The 17,713-nt window shown below is 48.0% G+C and overlaps 1 protein-coding gene across 1 annotated transcript in view; it reads left to right on the forward strand.

Annotated features, from left to right (window-relative positions):
• The window catches only part of CACNA1B (calcium voltage-gated channel subunit alpha1 B), a 458,332-nt gene extending 446,839 nt beyond the window's left edge, over positions 1–11,493 (forward strand). The window contains exons 47-49 of the mRNA XM_089772976.1: positions 889–1,096; positions 1,457–1,656; positions 7,189–11,493. Coding sequence (XP_089629102.1) covers positions 889–1,096; positions 1,457–1,656; positions 7,189–7,728 — 948 coding nt within the window. The 3' untranslated portion in view covers positions 7,729–11,493. The remainder of the gene's footprint in view (positions 1–888; positions 1,097–1,456; positions 1,657–7,188) is intronic.
• Positions 11,494–17,713: the final 6,220 nt, after the last annotated feature.

A 17,713-nucleotide genomic window follows, 5' to 3' on the forward strand; every position in this document is an offset into this window, starting at 1 on the left:
GAATAAGGGAAGTTGATGGGATTGATTCTCCTGTCAACCTCCCACAGTGGGGATACCGGAGAAATTCGATTTAAGGTACGTTGACATCAGCTACACTATTCACATAGCTGGAGTTGCCTATCTTAGGCCAACTTTCTCACATAGTGTAGGTCTGGCCTAAACTACTGGACTGTGAGAAACTGGGACTGGACAACAGAGGAAGGATCACTCAATTATTGCCCTGGTCTGCTCATTCCTTCTGAAGAATCTGGCACCTGTCGAAAAACAGGACATGGTGCTAGATGGACCATTGGTCTACCTAGTATAGACATTCTTGTGTTCTTAAGGAGGCCTGCTCCCATGTTTGAACTCATAAAAAACAAGAGACTTAGCCCAGACCGGAAGTAGCATCTTCTTTTAGTCCCAGTCCTTGGTGGTAGCCACTGGACAGCACGACCTCCTTATTTCTTTGGCATTGCACTGGGAATGCTGTAGTTTCTGGAATTGCACTGGGTGAGACAAACAGTGAATTATCTTTGTGAAAGACTTAGATGTCATGCCTGCCCTGAGATCCTATTTAGTCATTCTTGTTCACCCCTCCCCCCCGAATCTGTGTATGGTGGCTGATGTTAACTGATGTGCATTCCTCTATGGATACAATAATTGTGTTGTCACAGAATTCACAATATAGCCCAATTCAGGTATCGCCGATTACATTTGTTCCACAAATTTAGCACTAACTATTTGATTATGCGACTGCTTCTGACCTTCCCCGTTCTGTTTGATTAACCTTTTCTCTCCTTCCCCCCACCCCTGCAAAATTCTCCCTCGCTAGAAGACACTCAATTAATTGCACTGTGGTCTCTGTCCTCTCCCACCCACTCCCCATTTCCTCCTTGTGCTTTGCAGCCCATTCCAGACACCAGCCCCATGAAGCGCTCCATCTCCACGCTGACCCCACAGCGCCCGCATCCCATGCACCTGTACGAATATTCCCTGGAGCGCATGCCCCCGGACCACACTCATCACCACCATCACCATCGCTGCCATCGACGGAAAGACAAGAAGCAGAAGTCGCTGGACAAGCCGCCCAACCAGCTGGCTGACGGAGATGCTGGTAAAAAGCCTTTTCCACGTTGTCTTCTCCCATTTGCACCACGGAACTGTGAAGATGGCTCCTCCCAAACTGCCAGTCTTCATGCCTCAGGGGTGGGGATGGGGACTTAAGAGAGAACATGGTGCCCCTGCTCATTTAGATCCCATGGGGCCTTTCCTCAAGGCAGGCCCTTCATGGAGGCTTCCCCGCCCTATGGGTAATGGAGCCCAATAAGAAGCTGACCCTATGGGTGTGTGAGGGTCTCATTTGAGAAGATTCACATGGGGCTCCTGGAGTTCTTGAACTCGTTCAGCCCAAAGTTGAATGTTTCTACAGTAGTTGAAGCCCCAACTAAATACTTTACTTTGGTGGCACGTCCAGGCGAGGCTTCTTCCAAGGATAAGAAGCAAGAACGAGGCAGGTCGCAAGAAAGAAAGCTGCACTCCTCCTCGTCCTCTGAAAAACAGCGCTTCTACTCCTGCGACCGCTACGGGAGCCGGGACCGTTCTCAACCCAAGTCAGCTGATCACAGCAGGCCCACCTCGCCCAATGGGGGCCTGGAGCCAGGTCCCCACAGACAGGTGAGGAGATTCAAGGGGGCAGGAGGCCTGAAAAGAGCAATAGGTGCACCCAGATTAAAAAGAAAAAACAAACAAACAAACAATGAGGGTTAGGACTGTCTGGGCAACAGGAGATGGAGCTTGTTTCAGATCCAGGCCGGTGACTCAGGGTTGTTGCCATTTGATGGCTCTTTGGAGGCTTTGTACAAGATGAGTTATGCCCTTCAAGATGAGTTTAAGATCTCAACTCAGCTGAGACTCTGCCTACGCTGGTCACTGTGCTGTGTAGCTGCATGTCACAGTGAAAGCCTCCGGCAGAAGGATACAACCCTGTTGCCGAGGAGGGAGGTGTTGCTCGGGTGTGTACAGAACTGTGTATTTGGGGGTTCAGGCCTTTAGGAGACTGTACTCATCTCAGCTGTTCCTCAGCTGTCTTCACTGCTGCATATCCCCATGCTAGCTGGGCATGTCATGTCTGAACACTACACACGGCCATCACTGTAGATGTACCATAAAACCACAGTTAGGAGGGACTGCAAGGGTCATCTAGTCTAACCCCCTGCCAAGATGCAGCATTTGTTGTGTCTGACCCATCTGAGACAGACGACTAGCCAGCCTCCTTTTGAAAACCTCCAGTGAAGGCGCTTCCACAACCTCCCTGGCGGTCTGTGCCGTGAATCTACTGTTCTTCCAGGTCGAAGGTTTTTCCTGAGATTCAATCTAACTCTGCTTTGCTGGAGTTTGATTCACCTCTTGTCTTGCCCTCTGTGGCAAGAGAGAACAACTTTTCTCCACCTTTTTTCATGGCAGCCTTTCTAGTATTTGAATACCACTGTCATGTCCCCCCTTCATCTCCTCTTTCCAAACTAAACAGACCCACTTTCGTCAGCCTTTGCTCAGGGAGCTGTATTCCATCCCTTTGACCACCTTTATCACGTGCCTCTGGAACCTTTCCAGTTTCTCCACGTCCTTGCTATATATTGGTGACCAATGATGAACACAGTACTCCAGCTGAGGCCTAATCAGTGCCCAGTTGAGCGGTACTGTCCCCTCCTACGACTTGCATGCTGCACCTCTGTTAATGCAACCTAACATTGCATTTCTTTTGCAGCAGAATTGCATTGCTGACTCATCCTGAGTTTGGGATCCGCCCCAATTCCCCGATCCTTCTCAGCAGTGCTGTCACCAAGCCAGTTATTTCCCATTCTCCCTTTGTGGTTTTTCTTCCCTGGTTACCTCCACACTGCGGCGCTATTTTGGGACACTTCTGGTCTTTGAAACAAGCCCATTATTTCAAAATATAATGGGTTGGCTATTCCGACGTGCCTGTAAACCTCGTTCCACGAGGGTTAAGGGATATTCTGGAATAGCTCTTTATTTCAAAACTAGCTGGACTTACCCAGTGTTGCCCGGGAAACTGGAGGAACAGAATTTAGAAAAATAGAAGCTGGTCCTGACAGCCTCCAGCCACACCACGACTGCCAGTGCCTGACATCTGGCCAGTATGGCAGCCCCCCCCCCCCCCCCCCCATGCTTTTCTACTGCTGCATCAAGCAAAATCTCTGACTCAAAAAAAGCTGCATTGCCATGTTGAGAATCAGAGCTATTTGACTTGGCAAACTTAGATACAAAAGTCACAATAGAAACTAGGTCTCTGTTTTCTTCCCATGTCATGAGTCTTGGAGCCCTTAAAAGCACAGGGGGAGGGAGCGCCCCCAAATCACCATGGCGTGTTTCCCCACCAGTGCGGGAAGCCTACGGAGGCCCCTCTTCAATAGTGCAATGTTTTGCTTCTTATCAGATGGTATTTTTGCTAATTATCCTTGTAGAAGCTAATGGGTTTTTGGTAGGGAAGTAGGGGAGAGGCATGCTGGGTCTGCAAATTCTCATCCAAGAGCTGAGTACAGGGATGCCTCAATCCATGGGGCTGGCCCTACTGCATCTGAGAGATTTCAGGGTGACATCTCAAACTCTTCTCCCATCTTTTTTGATGAAACTATGAGTCAACTACCTGAGCCTGCTGGCACCTCTATAGCCCCTCCTCCAGCACCACCCCCTTGACCAGCTGCCCCTTCCATGGACTGCATCTCTCCCCCCCCCCCCCCACCACCGCCCGGATCATCCAGCATCAAACCCAGGACCAATGCCCAGATTGGAAGGATCCCCCTCCGCCCACCTTGGATTAATTTCTCACCCACCCAGCATCATCCAGCGCTGCCCTTTGGGCCAATGCCCCTCAAAGGAGACCCCCCCCCCCCGCCACGGTCTTCATTTCTCACTCACTCCCTTCCAGGATTGTCCAGCCCCACTTCCTTCATCACCCTACAATCCTGCCTTCCCCCGTCTCGCCCCCAACGGTCCAGCCCCTTACAACCTGCCCTTCCCCCACTTGCCCCAACCCCCTGCCCCCCCCCCACTCCTTCCCCCGCCCCCCCCACTCCAGCCCCACCCCCCTACAATCCTGCCCTTGCCTCCAGCGGTCCAGCCCCACCACCCCCACACAGAATTCTGCCCTCCCCCCACTCGCTCCCAACGGTCCAGCCCCCCCGGACCAGCCCACGCCCCAACAATCCAGGCCCCCCAATCCCGTCCTCCCCCACGCGCCCCCCCCCCATCCTGTCCTCCCCCCATTCGCTCCCAACGGTACAGCTGCCCCCCAGGCCACCCTGCCCCCCAATGATGGAGCCCCCCCCCAATCCTGCCCTACCCCCCACTTGCTCCCAATGGTCCAGCCCCCCCCATTTCCCCCCGCCTTGCTTTCACATCCAAGATGCGCCTCCTTCTGGACATTTTTTCAAAGTGGCAGCTGAGCAGTAACACCAGCCCCACCTCCTCCGCCTACAGCAAGCCCAGACAGCAACCCACCCACCCATTGGTTGGCCGCCAAGCCCCAAGCCAATCACAGTATTGAAGAGGGGCCTCCATATGCTTCTAGCTTCTCCCCGCACTGCCAAGCGCCGTGCAGCCCCGGGGAGAGGTGTCGGCCTCTCCTCTCTTCCCTCCCACAGAACCTTAAACCCTTCTCCTGGAGGAAAGGTTACCCCATGCAAAGTTTGGTTGCAGTAGGTCTTACAGGGTCCAAGTTATTAGAGTGCAAACATACAAACATTCTCCTTTCTGTATTAGATTGGTGCTGTGTAGACAGCGTCACATTACAAAATAATCTCTTTCAAAACACACTCGAAATAAGCCATGCAATTTGCATAGCTCAAATTGTGCAGCTTATTTTGAGCGAAGGGGGCAGTGTAGATGCACCCCCTGCATGCAGCACCTGACATTTCTTTTTGTTGCCTGTTGTTGTCTGTAGCCCAGCTCTCCAATTTATCTAGATCCTTCTGAATTTTAGCTCTGTCCTGCAAAGTGCTAGCACCCCCTCTGCCAGCTGTGTGTCGTCTGCACGTTTGATCAGGGAGCCGTCTGGTCCTATGTCTAACTCATGAAAATGTTAGACAGCCCTCAGCCCACAGCAAATCCCCATGGAACCCCATTTGAGACTCCCCTCTAATCAGACCTCGTTCCATTCATAGTTACTCTTTGTTTGCCGTTGTTTGACCAAGTATGTAGCCAATTAACGGTACATTCACTGAGTCCACGTTTCTCCAGCTTATTCACCAGAATGTCGTACAGGACTGTGTCAAAAACATGCTGAAGTCCCAGTATATTATATGCCCTGTATTCCCCCATCCACCAGACCAGTTACCCTGTCAAAGAAGGAAATCAAGCTGATTTGGCAGAATTTGTTCTGCTCGTTGGCTGCTCGTGATTTACTCCTTCATCCTTCAGGTATTCACAAACTGAAGGTTTTCTACGTTGCTCTAGTAGCTTCCCAGGTATCAAAGTCAGACTGACTGGTCTACAGCTCCCTTGCTCCTCCTTGTTCTTCTCTGAATAGATGGGCACTACGTTAGCCCTTTTCCAGACTTCCAAGACTCTCCAGTCATCCAAGAGTTTGTAAATATTATTGCTAGTGGCTCCGAGATTTCTCCAGCTAATTCCTTCAACACCCTGGGGTGAACAGCATCTGGCCCTGCTGATTTGAATTCACTCAGATTGGTCAGAAGCTCTGTCATGTTCTTTACGTGTCCTGGTCTGCATCTCCTCCTCTTTATTGTCTGTGGTAACGTTGCTACAGATAAGACTAAAACCGCTATCTCCCGCCGCCACCACTCAATCCACCTGCAAACATGTAATGGGAAAAAAAAAGGTACATGGCAGAATAAGAACTGGAATGACCTGATCCTTTATATCGGGGTGGGGAACCTTTTTTGGGTGGGGGGCTGCTGACCCACAGAAAGAGCAGTCTGGGGCTGCACACATGTGAGAAGCAAAAACCCCCAAACAAGAAAAAAACACAACCCTCCCAGATGTGGCCCCAACTGAGAAGGGAAATGACTCCCCACATTCTCACACACCAGAGCCTCAGAGGGCGCAGGCTAGTCAATTTTGTGTGCTCCAGACCCCTGGTGGGACAGCAGGGATGGGGACTGGAGCACCAGCATGGACTCTCCAAGGCTGGGGAGAGGAGAGCCCTGAGTTTGGGGGCCAGATCCAGGCAAGCCAAGGGGCTGCATCCAGGCCCTGAGCCTTAGGTTCGCCACCTCTGGTGTAGGTATATAGAAGAGCTTAACTTCCAAAGTCAATGGGCGCTGATAGGTCGTTTCCAGCAAACAAGACATAAATATTTGGTAAAATACTTCCAAAAATTCATATTCTTCCATGTGACACTGCAAACAAACACCAATGCAAGGGGGCCTGATCCTCCTCTTGCTTCCACCAATTTTACACCAGTGTGACTTCTACAAGACTCACTGTTGATAAGAGCACAGTTTCGCCAGCAGTGTGAAACTGACCAGTTTGAGACCCAAAGAGCCAATGCACACTGCACCACATAAGTACTGAAAAGTAAATAGATTTGAAAGCGTTCTCAATGATCTCGGGCGTTTTAGAGTCGAGCTGGTCAAAAGAATTTCCTCTTTGTTTGTGATGAAAAACTAAACAGACATTTTCTTCACACAGCCAAAAATCCAAAATATTTTCAGTTTTCAGCTACAGAAAATTTTAAAATTGACAATGTCCAGTTGTCAAAAACTGGAAAAGGATGGCAACATCCTTCCAAAAATGTGAACATTTTTAGTTTTTTTCCCCAACATTTGTTTTGTGGAAAATAATACACATTTCCCTACTGGCTCCATTGACTAGCTCAGGTAAGGACCTTGGAAGTATGTATGGTATGTATCCCTTTTCTCTGGACAATGTCCTTTTTTGTTGGAGCCGTCTGCCGGTTTGCGTCCTACTAATGCGCTGATTGTTTCTGTTCTGATTGATCATTCTCAGCGCTTTTGCAGCTCTTTACACCGCTGTTTAAATTGCTTCTCTATAACCTCCTTCCCTTGACTGTGCTTGTCTAAACACTCTCTCTTTCGTTTTTCTCTCCTCTTGTGACGTGTTTCTCCCTCCTGTCGCTTGTCCTTCTGTTTTTTACCCGCGTGCCTTTGTGTCTGTCTGGTGTTTCCTTTTTTATTTTTGATTTGCTGTGTTCCAATTTTCATGTAGGGTAGTGGTTCAGTTAATGGGAGCCCCTTGCTGTCGACATCTGGTGCTAGCACCCCGTGCCGCGGGCGGAGGCAGCTCCCGCAGACTCCGTTGACCCCCCGCCCCAGCATCACTTACAAGACCGCCAACTCCTCACCCGTACACTTCACCAGTTTCCAAACCAGCCTGCCCACGTTCTCCCCGGGACGCCTGAGCCGAGGTTTGTCTGAGCATAACGCGTTACTGCAAAGGGACTCTCAGAGCCACGCACATTCCATGGTGGCCCGCATTGGTTCCGACCCCTACCTTGGACACCGTGACGACAGCGACAGCCCGTACCGCGTCGTGCCGGAGGACACGCTCACCTTCGAGGAGGCTGTTGCCACCAATTCAGGAAGGTCCTCGAGGACTTCTTATGTCTCGTCCTTGACTTCCCAGTCTCACCAAATCCGCAGGGTTCCCAATGGCTACCACTACACATTGGGCCTCAGCACGGGCCCTGGGACATGCGCCCGCGCACGCAGCTATTACCACGAAGCCGACGAGGATGACTGGTGCTAGCATAACGGCAGAGCCCTTGCAGGTGTATGCATTTGGAATCGATGAGTTTTATCATCTGGGAGGCTGTGTGCTCAGACACACATGGTGACTGGGGTCGGGGGGGGGGGGAGAAAGAACCAGCCGCTGGTGAGAACTGCTCCCCACCCAAGCCCAACGCCATCTGAGACGCTTGTTCAGCCCGTCTTTTCTTTCTTCTTTTTTTTCCTTTTGCACTAGACAAAGTAAATAAACAAGGACGATCATTATTGTGAAGGGAATGGTCTCTCTCTCTCTCTCTCGCTCTCTCTTTCTCTCTCTCTCTCACCTGCCTACTGGCTTGTCTAATGTAATGACATACACCAGATGCCAAATCTGCAATGTATGCACAGCGCTGTGGGAAGGTCGGAACTTGGACGGCCGAAAAAGAACCGTCGATCCATAATTTTTGTTGGGTGGTTGGTTGGTTTTGTTTTAATTTTCTGCTCAGAGTGAGTATGGGGGATAGAAATTAAACACTCTTGTATAAAATGGAGCCTGTATTTTATCCCGCTCAAACAATAAGAGGAAGAGATCTGCCTAATGCACTGGGAGAGGAGAGCCCCAAATCAGAACAGAGGAGAATCCTTTGACTCAATGTTCAACAACAGCAATCGTTTTCATTGGAGCCAGTAACAAACCTTCACTCTGATAAAGCCCCGTGTTGTCCGTGATTCTCTGCTTCAACACGCTGCTCTGTGGATTTCTTTTATTTCTCCACATCGAGTCCTTCACACTGACACCCGATAAAGCTACTTTGTAAGGACTGTTTCCTTGCTGCTGGGACTTTTATTTCTGTCCCCTCATCTCCTGTCAATTGCAACATGCCCTCACGATTTTGTCTTGTTTACAGTATAAGCTTGATTTAGCAAAAAAATCAAAAAACAAACAAAAAAAGAAGTGGGCGGTGGAAAGGAGAAATGTAATTGGTTTTCTATCAAGCTATTAGATAGAACTTTAACTTTTCATTGTGTGCATTTTTGTAAATTGTACAGTAAAAAAAAGAAAAAAAGAAAAAAAAACTTTATGTAGAGAATTAGTCCAATTGTCATTCCAGGTCCCACTGTTTCTATTGAATGCTCCAGTTGTTCACTACTAAGTGCCTAACCTTTGAAATCTCTCACAGCGATGATGCACCCTCTTGCTTCAACGCATCAGAACTTGAGAAAATGGGAGGGGGAGAGAAAGAGCCTGGAAAATAGGGTTGTCTCAGATCTCTGCTGTGCATACAATGCCACACGTATGTTTTCTGAACAGTGTTTTCAAGTAGCCGGATTGGAAACTTACAAAGGGAGCGTAAAGTAAATTTGATTGGGAAATGAGTGGCGAATGATCATGGCAAACAGAATCAGCCTTTTCTCGTTGAATAGAAATTTAGGCTCCTACAGGAGAAATGCAGGTAAAAGTACAGCATTAGCGGCAATGCTTTTATAGAAAAAATCAGAGACTTTCACATTGCATGTCTAGTCTTAACTTGGTTGTGAAAGCTCTGGCAACGTTTCATGGTGCGTAGTTCGTCTCGAGGGCGGGTTGGAGAGAGCCTTGTTTTTATTGCCTGTTGAAAAAAAATCTGACTCTCAGGGATGAGATTTCTGTATTTTTATGTTGGATCATTTCCTTCTTGTGCGTGAATGCAGATTTCTGCGTTTGGAGCCTGGGGAGAAGACAGTGACAAGAAGGGGGGATAAGTGCTAAAGAAAAAGATGAACAGACCTGCCAGTGATGGGCTGGAAGAACTGCTGGGTGGCCACCGTTGGAGAGGCTGTGGCCAAGGGTTTGGCATGGCATGTTGGGAGAAGGGTTAAAGAATGGTGAGGGAGGCAAACAGAAAACCCAGCAATGCCAAACAAAAGAGGCATTGGAAAGAATGCTGGCAGGGAATAGGTCTGAGACAGTGACCAAGCCATAGGACACTAAGACTGTAGAATGAGCTGGCGCTTGCAAAGTGTTGGGCCCGGCTTTGGTTTGTAGCTGGGTTACCAGGGGGAGGGTATCACACATTTCAGAAAATGGCTCAGAAGAAGGCATCTACCACTATCGGCAAAGTCTCAGGAGGGGAGCAGGACAGGTATTGGGTGATCGTCCACATCTCCTTGAACCTTTATGTTGGGGGGGGGAGGGAGAAAAGAACTTTGTTTTGTTTTAGAAGCTCCGGCCAATCTCATCCCTGGATTCTGCTAAAAGATAACTCATCTCTATTCTATGTCTATTTATCTGTGCACTTTGAGGAAAGGAAGTGCTTTAGCTGAGAGGTACATTATGGATAATGGATGTAATTTTTAACTGTAGGGCTATGCAACAAGATGACACTTAAGGAAACAAATCAAAACAAACAAAAAGACCTTCATCCATTCTGTAGCTTTACCTGCTGGATTTTCCTGATTCAGGCTTCAGCATGATTGTGACCAAATGTTTTATACATTTTCCTTATATGAAGGCACAAACACTTTCTTTGAAATTTTAAAGAAAACATTACTATTTTACTCCAAGAAGTCAAGGGGGAAAATCAGTATGGCTGATAGTGCATGCAACCTTCGTATCCACACTAGAAAGTGAAAGGAAATGTTCCTCTGTATTACAATTTTTTGTCTTTTCCTCCGCCCCTGCCTTTCCACTTCCTGCCTCCTTTTAGCTACTAAAAGCCACAATCTCATATAAATAAGATGGCTGGAATCTCACAGAAATAGATGGCATTGGATCTTTTAACTAGTATAGACCACGAAGAAGAACGTTGTTGTCTACCACCGACTCTTCTCTTGCGGGGGTTTCTTCAAACGACAAGGACAGGAGAGCCTGACCACCGTTGTTCATAACCCCTTTTGCATATTTTTTTACAGCCTTGGCGCTGTCTCTTAGCCACACACATCTCTCCCAGAATTCTCATAGTGAGTTGCCAAACTTGAATTGCACCAACCAGTTTTCTGCATCCAGAACCAGTCTCGTAGTGGCTGTACTTTGAATAAGTAATGTTTGCATGTAAAATATATACATATATATATAAAGTATGTGCATGGAAAATGTTTATCTTCGTACTTTTTTGATACAATGTATTCATCAGTTGTTAATTTTTAATTATATTTGATATAAATTGGGGGTTTGTTGCAAAACTTTATATTTAAAAAACAGTGTTAAAATGATAACAGTTCCAACCATGCAACACAACTGGAACTTTACCAAAAAAAAAAAAAAAAAAAGGTTCTGTGATTGCCTAGTTTGCTGCCTGAGTAATATTTATCAGCCAAACTTTGAATTCTGCAGTTGTTTCTACAATTACATTTTGTATGAAGCAAAGTCCTTGAATTAAAATAAAAACTTAGCAAAAAACGTACAGATCCTAAGGTGGTGTGTGCAGCGTGCATGATGAATGGAAGATGAGTATCCCACAAGCATTGCCCATTCTAGCTAGGAAAAAGTAATCGAGAAATTTGCCTTTTCATTCTGAAGATACAGGCTACCGCTGATGGATTTCATTTGGAACAAGATTGCATGAGCCAAAGGCTGGGAGTTGAAGCTAGACAAATTCAAACTGCAAACAAGTTACAAATGTAGAACAGTGAGAGTAATTAGCCATTGGAAGAGTACACCCAGTGTGATGGTGGATTTTCCATCACTGACTAGTTTTAAATCAAGCCTGGATGTTTTCCTAAGAGCTCTGCTCTTGGGATTATGTTGGAGCAGGTCTCTGGCCTGTGTTATGCAGAAGGTCAGACTGGATGATCACAATGGTGCCATCTGGGTTTGGAATCTGTGAATTGCCTGGTTTTGATGCCATTAAATTAATTAAGCCTCTCTTTGGTTGTGCTCCTATGCAGATGCTCATTTTCCAAAGGATCTGTTTGTGACTTTGCCTTTTCGATATGAGTCCAGTAATAAGGTTACAATTCTTGAAGTCCAGTATGCAGAAAAATTGCGCTAGCCAGGTGGAATGTTGTAAGCGGTCGATCCTATCTTTCGCTGTTCCATGCAGACTGACAGGTGCACATTTTGACACAGGCATGTTGCTCTCACGGAAGTGGAGCAATTAAGCATTAACCCTTAACTGTCATGCTGAATCCTCTGTTTCCCAAAGCCAGCCGCAGCCTCTGGTAATGCTATTTCAAATATACATTCCCCATGGAATCGACAGAGCATCAAGACGCAGGATGTCTGTTTGGCAGTGTAAGAGGTATACGTCACCTGCCTAATATACAGGGGTAACATGCTACACTTGTAAAAGAGTTAATAGGAGCAGCTTGCATTTCCCAGAGCTCATAGTGAAGCAGCAGAAAAATCCAAGGAATGTTTGTAAATACAAATGTACAGCAGCAGCTCACTTCTTTGGACAACAGGACAACTTCCTCCCCTGCCCCCGGAGAAATGGATGAAATGTGCAAAGCTCCCAGATCGGGATCAGATGTCATGCTCTTTCTGACAAGTCAAAGAGCACTAAGTCTCCTGATCTTCTTCCCAGCACTGCAGAACCATTACACCTGAAAAGAATTACAAAGAGGAGAATTTCTTGTACTTTCCAGAGACCCAGATTTAGGCTTTTTAGGGATCACTCCATCTCTTCTCCCTCCCTGCCTATCTGTTGTTTATATCGGGTCTGACCTAGACCTCGAAGGTCAGGTTAAGGTCTGCAGCTCCAGCTATGTAAAATACGTAGCTGGAGTCAGCTTACCTTAAACCAAGCTTGGCTCCATCTTCACAGAGGGAGGCCAAGGGGAGCAAACGCTCCTGTCAGCTCCCCTTACTCCTTGTGCCTGCAAGGAGTACTGGGGCCGACTGAAGCCACCTTTGGCATTTGATTTAGCAGGCCTTAACTAGTCCCACAACATCAAATGCCAGAAGTTTGAACTCTGGTGTGGCAAGTGAATATATGCCATTATGGGCACTGCTAGACCCTGGAGTACCCAAATGAGACCAGCACATTGTACTAGATGATGTACATGTATAGTAATACATAGTGCCTGCTCCCCAAATCCTAGGATCTCCATTGATAAAGCTGAAGGAGAATGGGAGGAGAAGGTATTTGACCAAGGTTCTGGAGCAAGTCATTGGAAGGAACAACCACATCTCGACTGCTGGCCTGAACCACTTGTCCTCTCCCGAGCGGTCACAAATGTACAGGCTTTGGCAACAGTGTTATTTGTTCTTCCGCACGCACCAAGCATGGTCAGAGAGGGCTTCCTTCTGCCCAGAGTGTCTGGACAGGAAGAAAGGGAAGCCACCTCCTGGCTCATTCTAATAGCTAGAAGTCAGTCTGTGTTCCCGGCTCTTCCTGCTTTAAAGGAAATGTGCGGTAGGATTTAACACACACACAGAACATTTCAACAGGCTTTCTGACTCATCGGATAGCATAGATCAGATCCTTCCCGGAGAGAGCTCTCGAGTGGAAGCTATAGAAAGCTGTATGCCCTATGGCTTAAGAGACGTTCCCCCAGAACAGTATTGGCTTCGTTCCTGGTGTAATGTTCCGGGAGTTCAGAGCATGCACACCTGGCTGTGCCATGTACAACTTTCTGTGTGCAGCGACAACTCAGTGAGCTGGTGACAGGGATTGATTCCAATCTCTGGCTCTAAAAAGTGCACTGCACTGCTGCCTGGATGAAGGGACAAGGTCCAGGGGTCAGTAGCCCTACAAGCCACAGTCTGGCCTCTAGATGGAGCCATGGCCTTCCCTAGGGTTCATGTGGGAGATGTCCTGAGTACCAAAGGTCCACTGTAGTTCAGATTCCTGTACCAACCACCACTTTCTTACCACGCCCTTGGACACGTCACCAACAGAGATTGAATTTGACAGTTGCAATATGTCTAAGCACCTCCCACCCTTGGTTTTTTTTTAATCCTTGCAGGACTTCTTACATCACAAGGGATCAAAGGGGGAGGGAAGGAGCAGGGTATAGTCCACTCCTTTGCTGGTAGTAATTCATGCATCTGTTGTGCAGGGAACGATGGCTTGTGACCCTGGGTGAATTCATAACGCGGGTTGCGTTGTAACCCATTTCCTTAATGGGCGATCTAGACTCAACAAAGAGTTCCAAGGAGAAACCCAGGTGATTTGGAATTTCTTGTTCACAGGAGAATGAAAAGTCACCATAATTCAGCTGGTTCCCAACGTTATGCCCATTTCCATAAGGTGTCCACAGATTTCTATAGGCATCCAAGTCCAGGACTCTATGACTTACGCATTCCAATGAGCTGCTGGAATTCATTCGTGTTGAGCATTCCAAAAACTGATAGGTTATCTTTGATCCACTGCCTAAGTAACTCCTTCTTATATAGCACTTGGGTGGATTTGTGGGGCCCTGGGCCAGGATAAGTGGGGACCCCCCCCAGCGCCCTAACCTTGCTCCCCAGTAAGAGCAGAGTGGGATGCCCATTTTTCTGGGACTCTCATTTGGAAGAGGCCCCTGTGCATGGTCTAGTGGCTAATCCAGCACTGTACATTTCAAAATGTACAGCAAGATTCTTATCTTGTTACTGATGGGGAAACTGAGGCACAGAGAACTGACACAACTTACGAAAGCTCACGCAACAGGTGAGTGGCAGAACCAAGACTAGAACCCAGGTCTTCTGAGCCCTGCTAGGTCACATGGCCTCCCTAACTCCTGGCTCTTAACCTTCATAGGCTTAGAACTGGTGAAACTGCACCTAGAATCTGCAGGCAATACCCGGTATCTCACTACAGGAAACATTTTGATTAATTGGAGGAAATCTGGAGAAGAGGAATGAGAAAATGATTAAAGGCCTGGAGGGATTGATTTATGGGGTAGGATTTAAGTAGCTTGGGGAAAAGGATGGTAGAGGGAGCCCTGGAAGGGAATCCAAATATTTGTAGGGCATGAAATGCAAAGGAGGTAGAGATGGTGCCTAGGATTGTGCAAAGAGGCCGAACTAGGGGACAGATTTCTAACAGGGAAGGCTGACTGCAGCAATTTTCCACATCAAGTGGGGGAAGCGTCTTCAGTCCTGTTACTGCAGTTGGGGTGGTCTATAGTCCACAATCATTCCTCCCCCAGCTCAAATGTCTATGATTGTCCTGAGCCAGAAAATATTCCTCCCCCAATTCTTTTGCCTGCATCTGTTTATAATTAGCGATGGGTTTCTAGTAGTGCCCTCTGCACTCAGTAAAGTCCATGGCCCCGGACCAGTCACTGCTGCACAAACGCCCAGGACTAGGAACTGACCCTGGACTAGCCATTGTGTGTGGGGAGGGAGTTGCCATTTTGGATAACTGTTTGAAAGGGCAATACAGCTGGGGAGTAAAGGCTTTCGTTTCACCAGGCGAAGTACAGCAATAGGAATGGAAAAGGCCTGCCTTGCAGGTTCTCACACAAAGCCTCCCACTCACCAGGTGATGGGAAATTTGCATGTGAACAGTAGGGTTCAGCTAGTTGCCCTAAAGGCTGGCCAGATGTCTCCCATCAGAGACCTGGTACACGAGAGACATGGGGGAGGGAGAATGCTACAGGAGCTTTCCAGAGGGGCCTCTGGGACAGATGTCAACCATGAACATCAATAGGATTCCGTGACATCTGACAAAGGAAATGTCCACAATCCGCATCCAGAACTCTACACATTCTATAAAGCAGACAGGCCCCTCTGTGTCTCTGGAAGTTCATTCCCTCAGCTGAGGGGGTAGCAGGATGCTACCTTAGAAAGGGTAAACAGGGACCTAAGAGAAATGTAAGGCTAGACAGAACCTCGGGGTCCATCTAGTCCCTCCTGCTCAGGCAGAACAGGGTTTGTCTTGCCTGCTGTTGAAAATTGTTGATGACAGCAAGTTGTTAAGCATCCTGGCACTGTGTCTACATTGGCGCGATCTTGCGCAAAAGCAATTGCTTTTGCTCAAAAACTTGCTTCCTGTCTACACTGGCCGCGAGTTCTTGCACAAGTACACTGACGTTCTAATGGATGAAATCAGTGCTTCTTGCGCAAGAACTATGATGCTCCCGCTCAGGAATAAGCCCTCTTGTACAACTGTTCTTGCGCAAGAGGCCAGTGTAGACAGGCAACATCAATTTCTTGCGCAAGAAAGCCCTATGGTTAAAATGGCCATCAGAGCTTTCTTGCACAAGAGAGCGTCTACACTGGCGTGGATGCTCTTGCGCAAAAGCACATCTCTTGCGCAAAGGCACATGCCAGTGTAGACGCTCTCTTCTGGAAGAGTTCTTGCACAAAATCATGCCAGTGTAGACATAGCCCTGAGGTATTAGGAAACCCTGTTGAACTACAATGAGTAACAACCATTGTTCCTGCAGCCCCATAACAAACAGGTGGAGATGCTTGGGTTAAGGGTTTAATGTTCCTGAACAAGGGTTCAATCAAGACCTACTCAACCCTGATTCTCCATGGCTGGGGCATTGCAAACACCTGAGCAAAATGGGCCTCACTTGCTACCAGTCTACCTTGAGAGCATTTGACACTCATTTTGCACAGGTGTAACTTCCCAGTGGAAAATCAGGCTGCTTATCTACACAGGCCTCTTCCTCTAAAATTTCCTACTCTTCTGGCCCAGATCCAGCCTGTGCCACTAGCAGTGGGAATGCAGGCCTAGATTGGGGCTCGATCTAAGATAGTGGGGTGCTTTGGATCAGGCACTAGCCACACAACAAGTCTGGGAAATCCAGGTGGTTAAAAGCACCACAAGGGTTCAGTCCATGCTAATGTGCTCCTGGTTGTGCCTGCGGTCTTTGTGCAGCTGTAGAGTCAAAAAGAAATGAGAAGAGTAGCCTGTGATTCAGAGGACTAGTCTGTCGATCTGCCAAGCAGGACTTTCTCCTGCCAGGGTCTTTGTGGGTTTTTTCTTTTAAAATCTTCTGTCTTCAGGAAACTGTCTCTAAACGTGTTCTGGCTCCGTTTATGCTCAGAAGATGAGTTTAGTGATCACTCATGCACATGGGGGGAGGAGGGTGACCTAGGCTTCACCTGTTAAAATGACAATTTGATCTGTTCCCACTAAGATTTTAACACATTTTAATTAACAGGTAAAAAATGCCTATTTGCCTAGTGCAGAAGTGCCCTGTGACAGCAAAAGACTCCAGGAAGCTGTCACCACATGGCTCAGATGGTGCAACAGCTGTGGCCCTGAGACAGCTGGAAGTAACCAGGCGAAGGTTGGTGTTGGATACAAGGCTGGCTGTTAATAGTGAAGTGGGCTCTGATGCTCCTTTGTGGCGGTAGGGGAAAAGGCAAAGCAGTAACAGGCAAGAGCCCAGGGGGCCTAATAGGAACTGCCTTGACAAGGGGAAGCAAGAGGCAAAATGCCATAGGACTCTGGCCCTTTTCCCTGGGGATTTAGCAGCTGAATCCTGGGGACTCCAAAACAGGACCTCAGGGGAACCAGACCCGCTCAGCAGGCTGGAGCCAGGAGCCTGTGGCATCTCAGAGAGCTGGATAAACACACTGTGATGGGTGTGTAGCTTTTAGGCACTCTCCTCCCCAGCTTGGCATGCTCCTGGCATGAGCGGATGATGCATGTGGCTGGGTGTTCCTTTAGCCCATGGAGTACTAAACTCTGGGAAAGGGAGGTTGAGTCCCGTTAACCAGTCTGGACTCTGTCTCTTTTTAACATGCTAGAGACAAGGTGGGGGAAGCAGTAATTTGCATTGGGCCAACTTCTGCTGGTGGAAGGGACAAGCTTGGAGCCGCACAGAGCTCTTTGAATGGGGAAAGACCTTGACGGGAGATTTGAGGAAAGACCTTGACAGGAGATTAGGGTTGCATTGGGATTGGGGGGAAGGAGGGAGAAATGACCCAGGCAGTTCCAGAAATGGGGGGAGGTGGAGTCTGCAGCACCCCATAGCTTGAAGCAGTTTCCATTACATAGGGGGTTCCCCTTTGGTTCAGTGACACTCAGCACCCCCACTGTACAAGTGGGTCCAGCACTCTTGGAGGGAGCCCCCCTTAACCTAAGCAATACCCGGGCAGTAGTGCCAAGCCCTGAGGCCAGTATCTAATAACCCTGCAGTGCCAGAAAGGGGAGGGG

Source organism: Pelodiscus sinensis, chromosome 23 (genome assembly GCF_052426305.1).
Source record: "Pelodiscus sinensis isolate ZL-2025 chromosome 23, ASM5242630v1, whole genome shotgun sequence".
Taxonomy (NCBI): Eukaryota; Metazoa; Chordata; order Testudines; family Trionychidae; genus Pelodiscus; species Pelodiscus sinensis.